At 35.6% G+C, this 22,292-nt stretch overlaps 2 protein-coding genes and 1 pseudogene across 3 annotated transcripts; 2 read left to right on the plus strand and 1 right to left on the minus strand.

Moving 5' to 3' along the window:
* The first annotated feature begins 5,799 nt into the window (after positions 1-5,799).
* On the plus strand, positions 5,800-8,908 carry LOC146950583 (large ribosomal subunit protein uL3m-like). The gene is made up of 6 exons (XM_085746505.1): positions 5,800-5,928; positions 6,306-6,598; positions 6,738-6,947; positions 7,575-7,676; positions 7,838-7,951; positions 8,489-8,908. Exons 2-6 carry the CDS (start codon positions 6,314-6,316, stop codon positions 8,660-8,662), a joined length of 885 nt encoding a protein of 294 aa, XP_085602631.1. The 5' UTR covers positions 5,800-5,928; positions 6,306-6,313; the 3' UTR covers positions 8,663-8,908.
* A 1,020-nt stretch (positions 8,909-9,928) lies between these two features.
* On the plus strand, positions 9,929-11,431 carry LOC146950584 (uncharacterized; annotated as a pseudogene).
* A 6,295-nt stretch (positions 11,432-17,726) lies between these two features.
* Positions 17,727-21,962, minus strand: LOC146950585 (chromatin remodeling protein EBS-like). 2 transcript variants are annotated; one of them, XM_085746504.1, is made up of 6 exons: positions 21,780-21,962; positions 19,795-20,623; positions 19,125-19,247; positions 18,372-18,711; positions 18,190-18,258; positions 17,727-18,000 (listed from the first exon to the last, which is right to left on the minus strand). In XM_085746504.1, exons 3-6 carry the CDS (start codon positions 19,216-19,218, stop codon positions 17,901-17,903), a joined length of 603 nt encoding a protein of 200 aa, XP_085602630.1. In that variant the 5' UTR covers positions 19,219-19,247; positions 19,795-20,623; positions 21,780-21,962; the 3' UTR covers positions 17,727-17,900. The 2 variants fall into 2 exon arrangements, with proteins under 2 accessions (XP_085602630.1, XP_085602629.1); XM_085746503.1 differs by lacking the exon at positions 19,795-20,623 and having other exon boundaries at positions 21,780-21,900.
* Positions 21,963-22,292: the final 330 nt, after the last annotated feature.

The raw sequence follows: 22,292 nt of genomic DNA on the forward strand, positions 1-22,292 counted from the left end.
TTGTTCAAAATAAATTATTTAGATAAGAAGGAATGATTGGTTAAGAGAGAAATGTGAACAAAGACATCAAATATGAATGACACTCAAATGAAACTCATTCTTCAAAAAGGGTATACAAGATTAGCAATATTTGTTTATTTTTACATTGGAAAGAACAATTTTTATAATTTTAAGAATTTAAATGCATGACTTTGAGACAGAACTACATATATGTGTCTTAATCATACTAATCTTTGTTTATTTCTTTGAAGTGATGAATACTTAATCTTTGTTATATCAATATCAAATGTGAGAGATTCATCCTTAGATTCTTTAGAGGGCAAAATTGTATCAAATATTACTTAATTTAATGTAAAACTTCAAACAAGTAATATCCTTTTTCTCTTTTCCGTATTTAATCTTTCATTGAGAATGATTAAACATTCATGATTGTTTGTACGTGAAAGAAATAAGGTGAAAGTTTAAAGTGACAATGAAATCAACGTTTTAAGAAAATTTATATGAAAATGGCAATTTTGATATTATTGTAAAATTTTAAATAAATTTAGGTGTAACCAAAAACATATGGGATGTGACTAGAAAAACTCTTTAACTTTGCCCTACTCCAAAATTGAATTCTTTAAGAAATTAATATCTCAAAATTATCCTATAGTCATACTCATTTTTGGGTAGACCAATTTTTTTTTGATTTTACTTACTTTTCGACCGAACTCCAAACCATCATAACCCTATTTCTCTAAGAATCAGACGATAAACACCAAAAACTATTTTTTTTTACTTAACACCAAAAAGTATTGATTAAAATTTGAAGATCATTTAATCAAATATGAAGAGGAAAACCTCTTCCAATGTTAGGGTAACACTAAACCCAATTAACGCTTGCTTATACCGTAAACAAATTTTTCAATGAAATCAAAATCTTCACAGCATTAGAGTTTCTCTTTTCTCCGCCATCGTCGCAGTTGAGGATTGGGAAAACGTTGTGAGTTAAATCGCGGTAGTGATTTCGAAACGCGACAAATTAAAAATTGCCATTGTCGTTTTAGAAGTTTGAGTTGTAGTTACATTGCAGGAAGAAGTCGAAAACAATGGTTTTTTGTTACATAATTACCTCCACCTTTAGATACTTATTTTATCTCTTCTAAGAAAAACTATATTTTTTAAAATACCCTTAACATCTTCTCATTTAAATATGTTTTCTGATTTTTTAAGTGATTATCAACTTTTTTTTAAAATGTGATTTTTTCTCTTATAAAGCTAAAACAAACAGACTCTTAATGAAAAATTGTTTTTATTATCTTTTCCACAAAATCTTTTTTTTTTTTTACAGAAATGAAATTATTTTTTGATAACTGATTTTTTTGAAGTTATATTCATTTTAGTAAACAATCACAAAACAACCTCTAATTTTTTCTTAAAAATATCTCTAAATATTAATCTTTTAATTATTTATATCAAAATCACTTTTCTATACTATGTAACAAATAAGCTCAATATCTCTTAAAATTAACACATAAATTATGGAATATCAAAACCACTATATTTTATAGGCAATTTCTACAGTACACTCGAAAAATTTGAGTGTACCGGTACACTCATAATTAAATTAATAGTTTAATGAATTTTTTTTAATAAAAAAATATTTTCTATCATTTACAATTATAATAACTATATTTTATTTCTCAAAAGTGTCGGCGAAGCAAAATTCAACTTTTTTAAATTTTTTATTACTTATAATAGTGAATATTAATTATTTTTTCGATAAAATGTAAAAAAATCAGTATGATTCTTATAAACAATGAAATGATGTTTTTCATATGAAATAGTATTTTTTTTAAATATAAAAGTCGACGAATAACTCTCTATTATATAAAAATGATCGTTAATTTATTGATTTATGAAAAAAGGTGTACCGATACACCTTAATTCAAGGATGTACGGTAGAAACTCCCTATTTTATATCCACAACAAAACAGCGTTTATTGAAAATAAAATGTAGGGTTAAACCCCTTCAAAAAAATGTAGGGTTAAATATGTTTTTGATCCCTATAAATATGTCAACTTTTTGTTTTAGTCCCTCTAAAATTTTCCCTCAACTTTTAGTCCCTATAAAATTTTCAATCTTCACTTTTGGTCCCTCTTTTAAAGTAACTCATATGTAGAATTCATATTATTTAATAAAATTTTCCAGAAAAATTCAAAATATTATAAGAATCACTCCAAAAAAATTTCAGAATTTTTTAACAAAACATGAATTTAATATGAATTTTAATATTTTTCACGGTTAAAAATTCATATTTAATTTGAGTTTTGTTAAAAAATTCTAATTTTTTTTAGGAATTTTTTTTAGAACACTTTACACATTTCTGCACAATTTCATTATAAAATACAAAAATTAAATTAAAAATAGGGACCAAAAGTAGTGATTGAAAATTTTATAGGGATTAAAAATTGAAGGAAAATTTTAAGAGTATTACTTTTCCCACCCTATGGTCTCCTCGCGCGCCCTACGCAAATTACCAACATACCCTCCGGATTATGTAATCCGAAATATAGGTAAAACATCCGGATTATATAATCCGGACAGTTGCGAGGTATAAAAGGAACTTCACCCCCCATTTTTACAGTTTTACAGTTTCACTTCTCTCTCTCTCTCTCTCTCTCTCTCTCTCTCTCTCTCTCTCTCTCTCTCTCTACATTATCCCAAAATCCGGACACCAAAAATCTTGACCAAATTTGGAGTTTTCTTGCTCAAAAGCACCGCATTTCAACCCTTGTCAAGCATCATGGAAGGTAAGTTCGATTTCTCTACACAAGCAAGTTCAATTAGTTCGTATTTTTTTTGAATTCCGTTCGAATGCAATCCGGATTTTGTTTTTCGGACTAGGTTGTTGCTCCTCCGGATTACGAAATCCGGAGTAACCCAGAACCTTGTTTTGTTTCTGTTTTGTGCTGTTTGATTGTGCTGTTTCATTGTTATTGTTGATTACCCTAATTTGAATGTTACAGAAGGTTCAACATCAAATACCCGACGCGTAAGAGAGGCAGGGCATGCTTCCCATAGGAGAGAGCGTTCTCGACGGCTGCAGGAGGAAGGTGGTGTTCGTCCGAGGCGTCGGGGTGGTAGAGGACGCCATGCTGATGCCGAGCCTGATGTCGAGCATCAGCAGTATATGGAGCAGGAGCAGGAGCAGGCTGATGCTGATGTGGAATTGCAGCATATGGAGGAGCAGGAGCTTGAGGAGGAGCTGCATGGTATGGACGAGGAGATGGAAGATGCCGAGCCACAACAAAGGCGAAAGAAGAAGGAGAAGGTGGTGGACCCTGAGCCACTACCGGACTATCCCGGTGGCCCACACCAGACTGACCTGCTGTGGAGGTATCATGTGCACGTGGCCAGGAAGGCGGCTGATGGCGTGGTATGCACTGTTAAACTCACTTTATATATGATTTATATTTGGAACTGCCTGTTTATGTACTGTTTAAACTCACTTTATTAATTTTAAATATATGCAGTGGCGTGGAAAATTAAAATGCATCAACAACGGAAAGAAGATAGAGGCGATGCACGATGATGACACCAGACCTATCATGGCTGCACGGTGGTGGGAGAGCAGATTGCGTCGCACAGGCCTTGGTTGGCTCCAGGATACGAGCTACACGATTATTGATCATGGGCTGATCTGTGCTTTCGTGGAGAGGTGGCACGAGGAGACTTCCAGCTTCCACCTTCCGTTTGGGGAGATGACGGTCACACTTGATGATGTGGCCTCTTTGCTGCATATCCCCATTGACGGCATGCTCCTATCCCACGGGTCCATATCACGGGACGAGGCGGTGGAATGGATGGTGGAGTACTTGGGGTCTGATCTGGGTGATGCACTCAAAGAGGTCGAGAAGACCAAAGGTGCACATTGCAGATTTAACTACTTGGAGAGGATATTCAAGGAGCGGTTGAAGGAGCAGAGGGATTTGGCGGAGGAGTATGGTGTGACTGCGGAGGTGGAGAGGTTGCGGGACCAGGCTGTCCGCATATATTTGCTGTACTTGGTGGGCATCACGATCTTCAGTGACAAAAGCCAGTGGAATGTCCATGTTGTCTACCTGAAGTACTTCAGAGACCTTGATATTTGTGCTGGTTTTTCGTGGGGAGATGCGGCACTAACTCAGTTGTATAAGGAGCTCAACAATGCTGCACGTTGGAACACCAGTCAGGTGGCAGGATACCTGAGTTTGCTGTAGGTATAAATTAAGAACTATGTTTTATTTTTTTTAATTTAAGTGTATATGGTTTGTATATTTACATGTGGTTGTCTTTGGTGCAGGCTTGGGTGTTTCATCACTTCATAGGTATGGGCAGCAAGGATGTCTGGGACGGATATGTGGAGAATTTGTATCCACGCGCGATGCTTTTTGTGCCACTGCATGGTTTAGGCACAGTGGACCAGTACAGGAGCTATCTAGATGCGCTGGATTTGACGAGGGTTGTCATGGCCCCATATGCTGCACACCGTCAGGCACGTCCCTTCGAGCGGGTCAGCCTTTACTCTGGATGGCTGAGATGCGGAGAGCGCATGGTGAGATATCTGCCGGAGAGGGTGCTTCGCCAGTTTGGGTGGGTTCAGACCATACCGAGACATCCTGTTCAGAGTGCACCTGTTGATGTTAACTTGGCAGAGATCACAAACCGCTTTCAGCGTGTCCTTGATTATATGCTGACACCTCAGGAGTTGGGACAGGTTGCAGTTCATGGTGTGGAGGTAGCAGATGGATACATCGACTGGTTTTACCAGGTGTCTCATCCACGCATGATTCTTCCAAACATGCCGGTACCGGTGCCACAGCCACCAGAGCGTGAGGTCCTTGATGCCCGAGCTGCTCAAGATGATGGAGACCTTGTGTACTTACAGCTTAGCGAAAGGATGAGCCGCATCAGAGACCACATCTATGCTGTGATGAGAAGCGGTCTGGTGCCGAAAGGGAGTGAGGAATGGCAGCATTTGGAGGATGCCTTGAGAGAGGTGCATGATGCCAAAGTTTACCGTCGTCGGAAAGCTACTGAGGGTGGCAGGGGTGGTGGCAGAGGTGGTGGCAGGGGTGTAGTTATTAGGGACTGATACTATTTTATGTAACTTTAATGTTTGAATATTTTGGATAATTTTGTTATGTACATTTGGATAATTATGTTTATTAAAGTTTAAAAATTATATTATATTGTTAATTTTGAAGTTATAATTTGATTTTCTGGTTTGCGTATGGTCAAAGGCCAAAAACATTGACTGAATGTGCTCTAAAACAGAGGCTCAGCCAAAACAGATGGCTTCTGCCTCTGAACTGATGCAGTCCGGATTATATAATCCGGACATGTTTAGCGTATTCCGGATTATATAATCCGGAACTTTTGTTCACCACCCCCTTTTGTTGACTTTCAACGGGGTGATTTACACGTTTCAGATTATGTTTTCCGGAAACTCTCTAGCTGTTTCGGAATATATAATTCGAACCAGTATATTTATACCTGGTATCATCAACCATCAGGATTAATGGAGTGCCAAAAGACACGAATTAATCCGGATTATATTTTCCGAAATTAGTTCGGATTATATAATCCAGACTAAGGGTATTTTGGGAAAAAAATAGGGCGCGCTAGGAAAGACATAGGGTGGGAAAAGTAATACTCAAATTTTAAAGGAACTAAAACAAAAACAAAAAGTTGACATATTTATAGGGACTAAAAACATATTTAACCCTAAAATGTATATAAAAAAATAAAAAGGAATGCTAATTTGTCAATATAAAACCCCAAAAAAGCCTTAAACCCAGAAGAATGTAAAGGCAGACTTCTTCTCGCATCTCTCTCAGCCAAGCTGATCACTCGCATCGGACACTCTCTCTTCGCTTCTGCCTCTTTCATTTTCAACAACTCAGGTATTCATCCATCTTCCTTCTCTTCATTTTGATTGTTCCATTTTCTTCCCTCTCGAATATGTCTCTGGGATTATGAATATTTCAAAAATGCCCCTAACCCTATTAGACCCTTAAGCTGGTCCCTATATTTAACAACTTATTCTCATTTTAATCCCTATCATAGTAACATACTCTCAGAAGGACTAAATTGAGTAAAATTTGATAGAATTAAGGACTTTTTAAAAAAATTCATAATCTTAGGGACCTATTCGAGAGCACTCTACAAAGTCAGAGACGAATTTGGTAGTTTACTCTTTCTTAATTCATATGAAAACGAAAGTAATTTGGAACTGTTTTTGAATAACAAGATTGTATTTTTTTTAATGTCATATACATAGGTGTTGCTATGCTAGCGTTTTCGAGAGGCGTGGTTTCTCGTCTACGGCAATTCCCTGTGGTGCCACTGCCGCGGTTTTTGAGTTCGGAGGTGGAGACTATACGGAGGATTGAAGCAAAACCTAGTGTGATGACACCGAATTCACAACGAACTGGTGTTATAGCTGTAAAATGTGGAATGACTGCACTTTGGGATAAATGGGGTGCTAGAGTTCCAATTTCTATCCTTTGGGTTGATGACAACATTGTCTCTCAGGTCAAAACTCCTGAGAAGGAAGGCTATTGGTCTCTCCAGGTGCGTTCCATTTCGTTCTCTCGATCAAATTTTAATGTTTATAATGAATTATTAAGCGGAGTTGCTTGTTCCCTCGTTTATATTTTTAAGTTCAATGTGTATCTAATTATAGACATGTTTGATATTTTGTTTTGGTTAGATTGGTTGTGGACAGAAGAAGGAGAAACACTCGACAAAGCCTGAAGTGGGTCATTTTAGGGCTCAAGGAGTTCCCATGAAGAGGAAGCTTCAGGAGTTTCGAGTGACAGAGGATGCACTTCTTCCTGTTGGTACATCGCTTAATGTTCGCCATTTTGTTCCCGGACAGTATGTTGACATCACAGGAATCACTAAAGGAAAAGGTTTTCAGGTGTTTTTCTCTTTCCCTCATACTACATACTTCTCATTCCTTTTTTTCTTTATAAATAATAATCTCTCTCTTACATTGTTTATGTAGTATTTGTACATGTTTATGCTTGTATTGTTCCTGCTTGTGTCTATATAATACTTGAGTTGAGTTGAAATGCTTAGTTATTATTTTGTCAAAGAATTACATAATTGGGATTTTAAGCGTTTCGATCCACATCCAATTGGTCGGCAACAATAATAGGTTCACAAATGCATTATATGCCACTATTTATTTGTTCAATTGTTTTGTTTCCGATTTATTTACTTTTGGGCGATCATTCATGTTCAGTAGTTTCAACTGATCAGGTGATGTTGCACCGTTATTCTTTTATCTCCTCCCGTTTTATTTGACCCCTCCTGAAATTTGAACGACAAAATGTTGATTTTCATGCTTTCTAGGGGGTGTTTTTTTGTTTATTTTTTCTGTTTCTTATTTTATTTATAATCCATGTATGACTTCGGATACTTCTCTGTTTCATGCCGAAACCTTCCATCGAGTAAATCGGGCAATTACATGATACTACCATTTTTACAGATCTATGTCCTTTCAGTTACATGACTGTTAATTCAAATTATCTTCTGTTTACAGGGTGTAATGGACCGGTATGATTTCAAGGGAGGTTCAGCATCCCATGGGAATTCGAAAGCACATAGAACCATGGGTTCTTCAGGAATGCTTGGTCCTTGTAAGGTTGGATGGAGTCCTTTAGATTAGTATTTTTTCTTAATTAATACATCTTTCTGTATTTGTATATATTGAAAATATGTTTGATTGACTGTCTGTAAGTTTATTTCTTTACATTTATGTTTCTCACCTATAGTTGTGATAATATATTTTTCCTCACTGTTCAGGTTTTTAAAGGTAAAAAAATGCCGGGGAGAATGGGTGGGAAGCAAAGAACAGTAAAAAATGTATGGGTCTACAAAATTGATCCAGCAAGAAATTTGATGTGGGTGAAAGGCCAGGTAATTTTATATACGATTTATAAAATTGCAGCTATAGGACAGGAACTATTTTGTATCCCCTCGGGGAAAAAAAAAAACTGATTCAACTCGAGTGGTTAAAGAGCTTCAGTTAAAGATGAATCGATCTGAAGTATCCGAGTTTAAAACATGGCTCAAAGCCTGAAACAATCCTCATTCAAATTTTATTTACCTCTGGCTGAACTGTAGATTACTAGGGTTCCTTCCCTCACGGAACCGGAGGTTTAAGACCAAAAAATATCAACTAAGATAGTTGGCCATAATGATTTTAATTTTTTATTAAATTTGAATCCCACTTAATTCACATTGCAGTACTGCTAGTATAGAAACTTGTATGTTTATATGAGCTAAGAAATTTTGTATGACGATATCATTAAGAAAACGATGGTGAATCAGTAACCATTTTGTATCTATTTTAATATGCCAATTATTTATTAATAACTGGCCAAAATATTTGGAATGTTGGCTTTATGCGGGCTGATTGCTTTTCTTTGTAATTGTATGATGTGCACTATGCAGGTCCCAGGAGCTACAGGGAACTTTGTTTTTATAAAAGATGCAGTTTATGAAAAACCTGAGACATCTATACTTCCTTTCCCAACTTACTTTGTGCCAGAAGATGAAGATACAGATGATATGAAACCTCTGGTTGCTGATCTTGGGGATGTGGATCCATTTATGGTTACTGATTAAAGAGAGAGTTCAGAAAATGGGTTTTTTCGTTAGGTTTTCTTCATGTAATCATGTTCTTTTATTTGAATATAGATGGGGAAAATGAGTATTGAGGTACCACAATCCAAGGATGATTTTTTCACTTGAGTCCTTCACTGGTTAACTTCTAAGGTTGTTACTTTGAGACTTGGAATTGGTGAATGACATACTTCATTCAAATTTAATTGTTGCCTTTTTGAAGCTAATTTATTTGGCACGGACCTTGCAGTGTAGTATCTTAACAAATTTTGGTAGATCTATCTATTCAGATTGTGATAGTTTTAAAGGACTACTTGAGAGGAATAGATTTCCAAAGGTTAAGATATGTGATATTTATCGATTCTCAAAATAATTATATTCCCATGTCCATAATAAGTTAAGAAGTTGAAAATAATAATTTTGAACTTAACTCAATCTACCATGTTGTCACTCACACATGTTCTTAACTTTTTTGTGATCCTCAACATATTGTCTTAATATGTAAAATTACTGAGAAATTGAAGAAAATGTTCAATTATACATAATCAATAAAGTCATCAAACTTATACAGTTCAATATAGGTTAGCATTATGTTCATAGTTCAATAACTGTACGCCGATAGTACAAACAAGTTTTACCGAAACATCCAATCATATTCTACCGTCTTGATAATACAGATAAATGTACGTGTAAAACCAGTTTATACTGTCGGTGTGTAGCAGTTAAACTCTTACTTTAAAGTAAGGAATATGTTCAGCTGATCCATCAAAATCATGAATTGTTTCTGTTTGTTTTCTTCTTTTCTTAAATGAAACCTTAACATTGTATGGATATTATTTGTAAAAAAAAAACTATTTGTGGTGTCTACTGGCAAGTGATTATGCAATCGGACAATTCCGTTTTCTTGAGAGATTGTTGTTTAGTACATGGCCACTGGTGTTATAGGCGAATATCAATGATGGTAAAATCATGCATCCAAAGAACTGTGTTTGTGAATGTATCATGTATGTTATTTACAGATAATTTAGGAAGCTTAATCCACAAAAAACTTGGTCACTGATAACTTGTTTTATTTGTTGATGCAGATATGTTACTTTTTCTATAAAAACATTGCATTTGGATTTACCCTATTTTAGTTTGAAGCATATGTTTCATTCTTTGGTCAAGCCACTTCAGCGATTGGTACATGTCATGTTACAGTGTGTGTTTCACTTCACTACCTGTAATCGCTCCTCTAGGTGTTTTTTATCAGGATGATTCTGCCAAATTATGCCAAAAGGTACTAAATTGTCATTCTTTAAATTGCTTATGTACATACTAAAGAATAATCAAGGATCCCTTGGTAGATATGTGCAATTTTTTAAAGAATAATCAAGGATCCCTTGGTAGATACTGAAAATGTCATTAAATGATGATATGGATAAATTTTAATCAATCTGAAATTCGTTAAGTTTCTCTTACACATTTAACTATAAACATGCACCGCTACAAAACACTCATGCTAATGTTTTCATCTGTCTCCTGATTTCTTTTGTTGACTCATGATTTAAGAATTCAGATGAAAATATTTTTACTTAGGCATCCAATTAAGGGTATGTTTGGATTTACTTGTTTGTGTTTATCTATTGACATAAACACTTGTAATATGTCCATAAGCTGTTTTCAGCTTATTTTGATAAGCTCTCAAGGATAGTTTATGAAAACAGCTCATAGCTTATATGAATACAGTTTGACTTTATTTTATCTTTGTTGAAATAACTTATAGCATAAAACGCTTAATTAAGCTGTTTATCCGAACATGATCTAAATTTTACCATGGTGTGACATTGCATCACACTATTATTTTCTAAATATATGCACTTGTCTGCATAAAGATACATATGATTGAACGTCCTGTACAGAACTTTTTGACATTGTCAATAATGCATAGTTATTAAATTTTGTGATTACTTGAAATCCAAGAAACCTTGTGCTAATCAAATATCTTTATATACATCATCCCTTTCTCTGAGAACACCCTCTTCAGCTGGCCTTGGATTATCGGCTGAAGGAAAGAGAAATTCTGACCAAGGAGATTTTGAATTCATTGAAGAAATTGTTTATCGAGGATGAGAAAAAGAATCACGTACCTTCATCAGAGGTGGAAGACGATCTGGATTCGATTCCAGTGGAGTCATATTGTTTGTGGTCTCCGAAATCTCTGATGTCATCTCCGGTTGCTTCTACTGTGGCTTATCCAATGAATTTTCCGATCTTATGCAAGAAAAGCAATTCAGGTTTGTCGTCAAATTTTTTGTTCATCGAAGCGATGGAGGTTTCTGAGATTACTCCGGCGAAGTAAAAGCAACGGAAAAAAATCTTTGATTCTGTTAACTCTGGAGAAAAAAGTTAATTTGAAGGTGAATAGCAGTAGAAATGAAAGCAGTGATAAAAACATTGCCAGAAAAAAGATTCTGGTGACGGAGAAGAAAATTTGGTGACACTATCGGCGATGGAAGCGCTTTTTGAAAGAAAGAGAAGAAGGTAAAATCAATTTATTGTATAAGAAAGAGTTAATTGGGTTTAGTGTTGGTTTTAATGCTAATATTGGAAGAGGTTTTCCTCTTCGTGTTTAATTAATTTTACTTCAAATTTTAACTATTTTTAGTACAGAAAAGCATGATTATGACTCTAGGTTAATTTTGAACTATGTACATTCAACCTTGATCTTGACACCATGGCGCTCGAGATTTACTTTGAGATTGAGTTTAATGCAGAGACAAGTTATTGGAAGATATATGCAATTTGAACAATGTTGTCAAACGTGAATTGAGAAAAATAGCGGTTTGTTCAAATAATGCTACACTATAGTACTATAGCGTGTCACTATTTGACAACACTTTGTATTTAATAGTATATCGAGCAACAATGATGACGTGTTCCAATTCCACTACACGATAGTGCTATATAGCCGCTATTTGACAACCCTGAACTTGAGTGATGTCTAGTACACAATAACAAAACTGCAAATATAATAACAGATTCCTTATTAAAGCCACGCAGAAAACAATACGAATAAATCAAACAATGGTACCAAGAATGAAGAAACACTCATGTAAAATCAACAAAATTGTTATCATAACATAAAAAACAGTAAACAACTTCCATGGAATACAGTATGGAGACTAGTTCAATACATTACCAACCTCAACTAGCTGCTCAAACGGTTTATCTATTTTCCATTGAAAAAGAAAACATTTTTTTAAAACCAATATCCAATTACTACCATCTAATGTGTCACTAATCATCTGATCAGATGGACATTTAGAACAAATAAATCTATTGTCGATCAATTTCGTCGCTTCTTAGAAAGTCATGCCCACACAATCAGGATGGTACCTACAAGAAATTAAAATATTTCTTTCATAAGATCTATAAGGACATAAACTGGTTTGGAAAACCAAAACAACATTACTTCTCAGATGCTCCAAACATTCAACAAATATTTTGTAATGAATGACTGTATGATGACAAATATGATGATAGAGTTTAAGCAAGCTCAACAAAATAACCCCTTGCATGATAATTCATTATTCATTATATATACATAAAACCAAAATTCAACTTCCTGACCTTTGCAACTCTCTCACTGCACCATTAACCTATCCGGGTTATTAGGCATGTTCACATTTGCAATACCTTCAAACATAAAAGCAAAATCAACAATTTTCCTTAAAAAACACCTCATCAAATACTCGATATTCCCCTAGACCAAAATTGCAGTGTTTAAACTTACACAGCAATAGGATCAGGTGTGAAAGCCCCGGTAGCAACTTTGAACGAAAACCTACAAAAGTAATCTTCAGCAACTACTATCTCAAGCTTAGTGTAGTTCTTGAAAGTGTGCACAAAACACTTCCTTTCAATTGTGTCAACACTCTGAATAACATAGTGATCAGACAAAAGCAGCTCCTTAACTCCATGACAACATCTGCGTCCTCCAATGGCTTCTTCGGGTCAATAGTAACACCTCACATGGACCCTCATGTTGTTCATATTATCCTGCTCGAACTTCTCCACGCGGGCTATGATTGGTTTTCTTGCTTCAGGAGGACGTAATAAAACACAGTCTCCGGCCACAACAAAAATCAAAATTTATGTAAAAGATACTGAAAACATTCAGAACTTGTTTCTCCTTGAACCGTTTACATCCCCCAATTCCACCAAAGGAACGATCTTGAAGGCATTTACGTAACTTGGTAGGTGCTAGGAGAAAAGGGTTTTGAAGTATTACCTCTAATGAGCTTGTTGGTGCCTCTTATTATGTATGAATCCTTATTCATGTCTTGCCTTGTTAGTGCCTTAGATGAACATTCAGAACAAACAAATCTAAAATCATGCAATTTCATCACTTCTTCAAAAGGCATTCCCGCACATTCAGGATGGCACCTACAACAAATTGAAGTGTTTCTGTCATAAGATCTACTCCCTCTGGTCATTATTATAAGCAAAATTTCAGTTTTTAGGTTCATTCAATAAATGATGTATATAGACCACATACATCATTTATTGAATGAATCTAAAAAGTCAACTTTTGCTTATAATAGTGACCGGAGGGAGTATAAGTCTATAAACTGATTCACAAAACGAACACCGCATTACATCTCAGATGCTCCATAAATTCAACAAATATTTTGTAATGAATGAATGTATGATGGAAAATATGGTCAACCACTTCATCAGAAATTTTGTTACCACTCCATCACTGCAACTTACTCTTATTCCAATTCAACCACTTCCTCTACAGTCTTTGAACAGCCTGCAAACATAAATGCCTCACAGTTTCTAATTCGTTAAAGCACAATATGCAACACTGTTGATGCATGTCTCGGATTTCCCCTCTCCTCCACACAACTTACGTGAGTTGGTAACCTGTCTTGAAGCAATCTCCATCCAAACACGCTTATTTTTATGCAACCAAAGTGATCCAAAGCCGCTGCTAAAAAATCTGCATCAGAATCTTCCTCTGTATGCATCAAGAGTAAGACTGACTAACAACTTCTGACAGAGAAACCACTTCATAAATCTGGCAGCCAACTGTACGAATCAGCCACGTCTTCCTGCAACTATAAACACAACCAAATATGCTCCAAATCAGCGACAGAACTGCATTCTTCCTGGTTTAAACTTCTCTTCCAACACCAGCCCCACCTCTGCAAATTAACAGACCGCAAGCCATTCTGTGCTTTTGTTACTGACTTATAGGAAGCCAACCTATATAAATGACGAAATGGTGACATAAAAGTTACTCCCCCAACCACAAATCTTTCCAGAACATAATACTTTCGCCATTACCGAGCTCTCTTTGAATTACACTTACAAACCAATTTGAGTCGAGTTCACTCTCCCTTCAAATTGAGCATAGATCACACTACCACAACGGACCATATCTAAAATTAATTAGATCATACCAAACTGTGTTACATTCTGCTAAACATCTACAAATCTAACAAAAGCAAATTTTATGTAGCAACATGTATCTACATTTGGCAGCTAGTTTACTTTACGAATCAATTTTTCTTAGGTGATATCTTAGTTACGCTCATCACCAAAACCAGCCTGTTGTATTTCGGGGGTTGTGAAATCTTGCATATACTTTCTTAGGTGATTTCAGTTTGTGTTTTAAATTATGATACATGTACAAATATGCGTTGGCAAGTGATGTTGAACTCACACATAATTTTTGAGTGCCCGAGATCAATTTGTGTCAAACTCGCCTACTATTATTTAGTGTCTAGGGTTGGTGTGTGCCAAGTTCAAATATATGTATCAACTAAATTGTAAAAAGAGATGCTTTTAAGGACTAAATTGATCGTTTTCATTTTTACATTGTATTAGGTAAATTAAAAATATGACAGCATATGATTCCCCCAACTGAAACAATTTTTTTTTAATGTCTGATGAACTAACAAAATCAATATTTTTTTTTAAGAGCTAACAAAATCAATATTAATTCTTACATTAGTATCTGAATCAACATTAAATCATATTTTTTTTTAAAAGGAACATTAAATCATATATCAGTAATTCTTGTATATCTCAAACATGGTATACACCAATATAACACTATAGTGCAGTGCATATTGCTAGACAACATTGCTCATGGTCATACATGACATGCTATATAAAGTTATTGCCGGACACTTTTATTCAAACAGAAAATGTAGTATAAGTTCTTCTTCACCCTGATCATCCCCTCTGGGGACATAGTTCACTATGTACAGTCAACCTGTAAAGTACAGAATTAAAATTTACTGGCTGGCCAGTTTCCTCCATCCTCTGAATAATGCTTACCACAAGATTACCTTGTTGAGCTGGATAATGGCCCTTGATTTGCGGCGGAATCACTGAGTATAGCTTTTACATCAGTATGCTGTTCGGCAATGTATCCGTGGGAGGTGGACTAGTAGCTTGGCTTGTAAGGTACATAGTGTGAGCATTTACTGAAGGGGGTATCATTTGAGAGTGCATTGAGGGTGGTTGCAGAGATTAGACCTGCTCAGGTAACGTTGAGACCATTGCTGTTGCTACTGCTGTTATGGCTGCTGATACTGAGAAAATTGTTGCACAGTCGGTGACTGGTTTACTTGAGATGATGTTGATGATGATATCGATACTGTATCAGATACTGACTGAGGTAGTTGGACCATTGGCGAGGTTGGGTGAAGATGCGGGCAGCATGTAATAACGAGTATGTTGTGTGGTTTGGGTCACATTTGGTGCTGGAGCATGAGATGAAGGGGCCATAAGCTGTTTCTGGAAGGCAACCCGATGAGAAAGGGCAAGAGCTAGCTGCTGGTTATGTGGGTCAGATGATGTAACAGATGCATTATCAGTTCTGTTTTGATTTAAGGCAGAAGGGGAAAATTTATAGTCATTGGATTGACAACCTTGAAGTACAAAGCAAAATTTCGAAATCAAGAATAGATGACGGTTTGCTTCACAAATTCAGAGAGGGTAAGGTATTTATCTGCTGGACTTCATTTTACTTTATTCCACGAAGATTAAAACTCAACGTTCCAGCTATTCACTCATCAAAGGGAGAACTGCTTATTATAAGCTAAAATAATCAGTCAGGCACATCGAGAAAGAAGAAATGCAAAAGGTAACTCAGCAGATAGTGAAGAACTTATGAATTGAAGATATCACATGCTTCCGGCTGGTGTTTGTCGAGAGAATTGAGTTTTGAATCTGCTTCCTCCTGGTCACTAGTTTTGTCGTATATGATTCACAATCACTTGACATGCATAAAAAGTACATAGTACATCTAATCCATAATCATCACAAGTACACATCAATTGGAAGGTTTGAAGTTATGTTAATCTTACATATGATATCATCACAAGTATACACACCCACTTAAAAATTATAAGCTTGAGAATGGTCAAGATATAACTCAGAAAATAGTAAGTTCTGACTTTTGAGTTCATAGAAATTGCAACTACCCACAATAAGAAGTTAATAATCAGTAAAAACAATGAGCTTATCACAATTTGTTTATCTCAATTCTTAACGAAAATAAGTTACGCCTGTTAATCTTTGCTGAAGACGTGCATCTGCTTTAAGAACATTAAAATATGTTTGAACTCAATAACTTCTTAATTTATACCCTGATCTTGTTCAATAACTTGCTTGAGTAATGAAATTTTACTGATTTATTACTAGGATTAGAATAAACCAAAAAACAGATTACGTTCAAATAATCCACATTTTATTAACCTTGTGGTTGGTAGGGGAGACCGGGAGACCCCACTAAAGGTTTTCAAGCAGATTTTTCGCCAAAAATTAGTCATCTGCAAAGTTTGGTGGATGCTTCGCACCAATAACATGGTTAAAAAAAAAAATTATATTTTCCACAAAAAGTTCTTAATACAATTCCTATTCAATTTAATGGTAACCTTAACATCGGAACAATCTCTTTTCCTTAAAACAAGAGCATCACAATGATTGCAGTTGAAGTCATGGAATCCTCTCATAAATTTACTCAATTAGTTTGCCCAACATCAAAGTATGTTGCTAATATAAATTTCTTGTATTGTTTCACTAAACTTCAACGAAGCAGTCATACAACTAGCTGCTATACTACCATAGCATTTTGATGTTCTGCCACTACACTCTGCTACCTGTCATCAACTACATAGGTCTCTTGCGAAAACGCAACAGAAAACTGCCTAATTGTTTACTAGTGATCTAAATATGTGCAGACATAAAAAAAATATTGCTAAAAATGAAAAAATGTCATAAAAAGCTATCAACTTCATCATTTAGAGAACAAGACCAAATTTAGATACATGAAATATGCTACCAAAAGAAGTGAGAGCCCTCATGGGTATTTACCATAGTCCTAGTTAATTTAACTCTCATATTGTATGAACAAATGAAGTCATCGACTCAAGGACCAAAGACATTAGAAAAAAGTTACTGTGACCAGATGGTCCAGACGCCATAGCTAGAGCTTTACTTTGAAATTGTGTTTGATGCAGAGAACAGAGTTATTGGAAGATATAGAAATTTGGACAGTGTTGTCGAATGCAAATTGCGGAAAATAGCAGTTTGTTCAAATTCTGCTATACCACAATACTATAATGCCGCTATAGTTACTATTTAACAACACTTTGAACTACATAGCATATCGCAGAACAATAGCGATTGGTTCAAGTTCCACTACAATATAGAACCGGTTTTTAACAAAACTGAACTTGGGTGATGAATTGTACCCTAACACTAGGTCGTTCACTTTACACTAATTGCAACTCAATTTTGATCACAGAAAATTAATCCACGCCTAACCAAGGACCTTTTAATCAGAGACTCATATCTGTGTTAAAACCATTAAAGGTGCTTATGTTCTACTATATCTATAGTCTACGTTTAATCATCTGATAACCTTTAAGTGCATAACTAATTACACCTTGAAGCACATTCAGGTGTAAAAATCGTCTAAATCTTTTCTTATAAAAGCCATGCAAAAAACAAACAGATAAATCAAACCATGGTACCAAGAATAAAGAAACACACATGTGACAAGTAAAATCAACAAAAGTATTATCATAACATAAGAAACAGTAGGCAACTTCCATGGTATCCAGTATGCAGACTAGCTCAATACATTGCCAACCACAACTAGCTGCTCAAAGGGTTCATCTATTTTCCTTCGAAAAAAGAAAACAGCTTTTAAGACTAATATCCAGTTACTAAGTCCCTAATCCTTTAAATCAGGTGAACATTTTGAACAAACAAATCTAAAATCTTCTGATTTCATTGCTTCATCAAAAGGCATGCCCACGCATTTAGGATGGTACCTGCAAGAAATTGAAATATATCTGTCATAAGATCTGTAAGGAAATAAACTGGTTCATAAAACCAACACAGCATTACTTCTTAGATTCTCTGTAAATACAACAAATTTTTTGTATTAATGAATGTATGATGGCAAATAAGGTCCTGCATAATAATTCATTATACATACATAAACCCAAAATCCAATTTACCTTTGATTGCAACTTCCACACAGCACCATTAACCTATCCGGGTTATAAGGCATCTCACATTTGCACAACCTTCGAAACATAAAAGTAAAATCAACAATGTTTATTTTAAAAAAAAAAAAAAAAAAAAAACTTATCAAATACTCAAAATTCCCCTAGAAAAAAATATCAGTGTTTAGACTTACACTTCAACGCGTTCAGGTGTCATAGCCCCAGTAAAAGCATTGTACCAGAACCTGCTAAAGTAATCGTTAGCACCTACAACTTCAAGCTTCATGTAGTTCTTCAAAGTGTGCACAAAACACTTCCCTTCAATTGTGTCAGCACTATGAACATCATAATGATTAGACAAAAACAGCTCCTTATCTCCATGAAAACATACGCGTCCTTCAATGGTTTCCTCAGGTCGATAATACCTTCTTACATAGACCCTCATTCTGTTCATATTATCCTGCTCAATCTTTTCCACACGGGCTATGATTGGTTTGTTCCTGCCAGTATGGCGTAGCAAAACACAGTCTTTAGCTGCAACAAAAACAAAAAAGCAAAATCATAATCTATATAAACGACGCTGATATGGTTTTGAATATTGTTTTAAATTGCACTGATTGTGGATGCTGCGACACACATTGCGGTCATTGTGGCGTGAAATAAATTTTTAGAAGTTTCAGTTTGCTCCACAGTTGTTAGGGTTTTGGGGTAGTTGGTGTGGTTACGAATAATGTGGTACACACACGTGATTGAAGATCACATCACAATTGCAGTGCAATGTTGAAGAGGCTGCCATAACAGCGATATTGCGGCTGCAATTGCGGTTGCGGGTGCAATTTGAAACCATGTTTTTGAACTATCTACTTCACTCGATTCCGCAAAAGGAACGATTTGAAGCAATTTGCTTAACAGGAAGGTGTAAGGAGAGAAGGGTTTTGAGGGATTACCTCTAACGACTGTGTTGGTGCCTCCGATTGTGTATTTGTTCCTTTTCCCTTGCCTTGTTGTCGCCATTATGTTCTGTAGGTTGCTGCGGCGCATTCTGTTTCTGAGAAAGGGAGAGCTGCTGCCTATGAAAAATTAATTAGGTTTAATGGATAATTTATGATGACTCATACTATATCTTTCATTGCGTAAAATCGACGCCATCGATTAGGTAATTCCTTTTTTATTTTCTTTAACTTTTACACATTAATTTTTTTTACTGTTTTTCTTTTGAATAGATTCATGTGGACATACTCCTTTCCTCACAATAATTGATATATTCGTAAAAAAAAAAAAAAAAAAAAAAAAGTTATGCTGGATCAACATCAAATCATTTTTCTTCGAAAAAGAACATTAACTCATATATTAGTAATCCTCAAATATTACAAACGGGGGGAATATAAACTATAGTACAGTGCACATTGCAAAAAAAAATAGTAAAGTGCACATTGCTAGGCAACATTGCTCATAGTCATCCATGATATGCTATATAATATTATTGCCGGACACTGTTATTCAAACAGAAAATGCAGTATAAGTTCTTCTTATCGAACTTTGTACATTCTACCTCTCAAGTACAGAATTAAAATTTACAGGCTGCCCAGTTTCCTCCATCCTCTGATTAATACTTACCACAAGATCGCCTCTGACTCCCATACTCACCAAAATCTCAGGATGGCAACGCATAAGTTGCAGCTGGCTGGGATTCCTGACCGTTGGATTATGTGGTGCAGGATTCTGGAGGGAAGCACTTTGAGGAGGATATCCACCTTGAGCAAATTGAGAAAGTTTGGGAGAGTAATTTTTCTGCCACCTTCATTCATTAGGTACGCGCTCGGTTTGCGGCGTCCCTGAATATGCCTTTTGCATCGGCATGCTGTTCGGAAATGTGTTGGTGAGAGGTGGACTTGTAGCTTGGCTTGTAAGGTACGGAGTGTAAGCATTTACTGATGGGGGTTTCATTTTAGAATGCATTGAGGGTGGTTGCAGAGATTGCACCTGCTGAGGTGACTGTTGAGGCCATTGTTGTTGCTGATGATGCGGCTGCTGATACTGAAAATATTGTTGTGCGGTTGATGGATGATATTGATACTGCAGATCAGAAGGAAAAGGAACTTGTGATGCAGTTGGCGGATTTGGTGAAGACGCGGGCAGCATGTAATAATGAGGTTGTTGTGTGGTTACTGGATCTTGAGATGAGGGGGTCATAGGCTGTTGCTGGAAGGCAACTTGACAAGAAAAGGAAAGAGCTAGCTTCTGGTTATGTGAGTCAGATGATGTAACAGCAGCATTATTTATCAGCTCTTTTTGGATCAATGGCACAACAGGAAAATTTCTCCTCGTTGGACTGTGAATTGCTTGAGGAGGTGATCCTTTCCGAGCAAGTCAAAGTTTGGTTAATTCTTTTTAAGTTTCAACTAACTCTTGTTTGACTCTTAAAAATTTGTACAGACCTATGTACCTACACGAGCAACACAGAAAAATAAACACACAGCAAATTTAGAAAAACAAACGAAACTCTAAGCATAGAAAAACAAATTATTCAATGTATGTCAGGTTCTTAGTTTGACAACAACAACAACAATGGATGAAAAGGTAACTCAGAGGACAGTGCAGAATCTCTGTCAGTACATGTTTTCATACTCTTCTCGACAGTTGTTGCAATAACATATTGGCTTAATGAAACTTCAGGTGAATTATAGGCTGTAGTAGGAACTATTGATGTTTCCATGATCCATGAAATGTTAAAATCCTATGAAAAATGAAAATTGCGTAGATACAAGATTCGGAATAACTTCACAGGCATATAAAGTACATGTGAATCCATAATCATCGCGAGCATGCATCAATTGCATTGGGAAAAAACTGGCATAAAGAAAATAAATGAACACAAAACATAATGTGGAAACTTCCAAACCAGAGGAAAACCACGACCCTTATCCAATGACAACCAGAGAATAACACTACATGCAAATCTTTACAGCACATAGACTATTCTCAAACACCCACCGGCCCGGTACACCCATACCCTCCAACAGGCCCGGCCATGAGGGGGTGCAAACAGCTCTGTTGAGCTGGCCTCCCCCAGCCATGGGCCACAATTTTTTTTTAATACCCACAGCCATTTTCTATCCTCTTGTTTTAGCCTTTTAGGCCTATTAGAATTAGGTCCTCTTGCTTTTGGTGTTAGGTGGGGGTTCCTCGGTAGTCATTTTCACCTTTGGGTGTACCGCATATATACAGCACCTTGTATTTATCTTTTAAAAAATATAAATAGAACATTGCTCTTTTAAAAAAAATACGTTTTGATTTTATCACTGGCCTCTTTTCATTCCCAGAGCCGAGCCTCCGAATTCTTAGGGACAGCCCTGCCCTCCAAAGAATGATAACCTTAAAAATGGAACAATTTCCAGCACAATGATTGGAGTTGAAGCTATGGAAGCCTCTCATAAAATTTCCTATCAAAATATTTTCCTAAAAAATGAGAACTTTTCTAAAATCTATTCACTACTTAATCAAAAGAACTGAGACCCAAATTCTGAAATGACCTATAAAGAACAAAACACACGAAATCAATAACAAAAAGGATCAAGAACCCTTATGGGTATGTTAATTACCTTACTATAATCGATGTGAATGACACTAGAAAAATCCTCGTTGGTAAAGGCATATCATATGAACAAAAAAATGTCATTGTTTTGGCCCTTGGAATTGCAGTTACCGATAAAGGATTGTCATGGCACCATGGATGTAGCTTACAAATTCAGATGCCCTAACCCTAACTTGATTAAAGTGCAAGTAATAATATACTTATCTAAACCTTTAATTAAAGAATGAAAGAAGTTTGTCTTGTAACTAGTGTGTCTGGACTGGAAACAATAAACTCTTGCTAATGGTAAAAAAAATTCAATGAAAACAATAAACTCTTGCTTTTAAAAAATTGAATATACAACTTTTTCACATTTTTTAATACAATATTTTTATATTTGTTTTCTTAACCAATGTCCCAAATAGCATTTTTAAAAAGTTGAATATACTCATAGAAACTTATATTTTGCGAAAAAGAATTAAAGAAGTTTATCTAAGTAATAATATATTTATCTAATCCTATAAATAATAATATACTTATT

Source organism: Medicago sativa, chromosome 2 (genome assembly GCF_051527215.1).
Source record: "Medicago sativa cultivar Bolivia chromosome 2, Bolivia_mono, whole genome shotgun sequence".
NCBI lineage: Eukaryota > Viridiplantae > Streptophyta > Magnoliopsida > Fabales > Fabaceae > Medicago > Medicago sativa.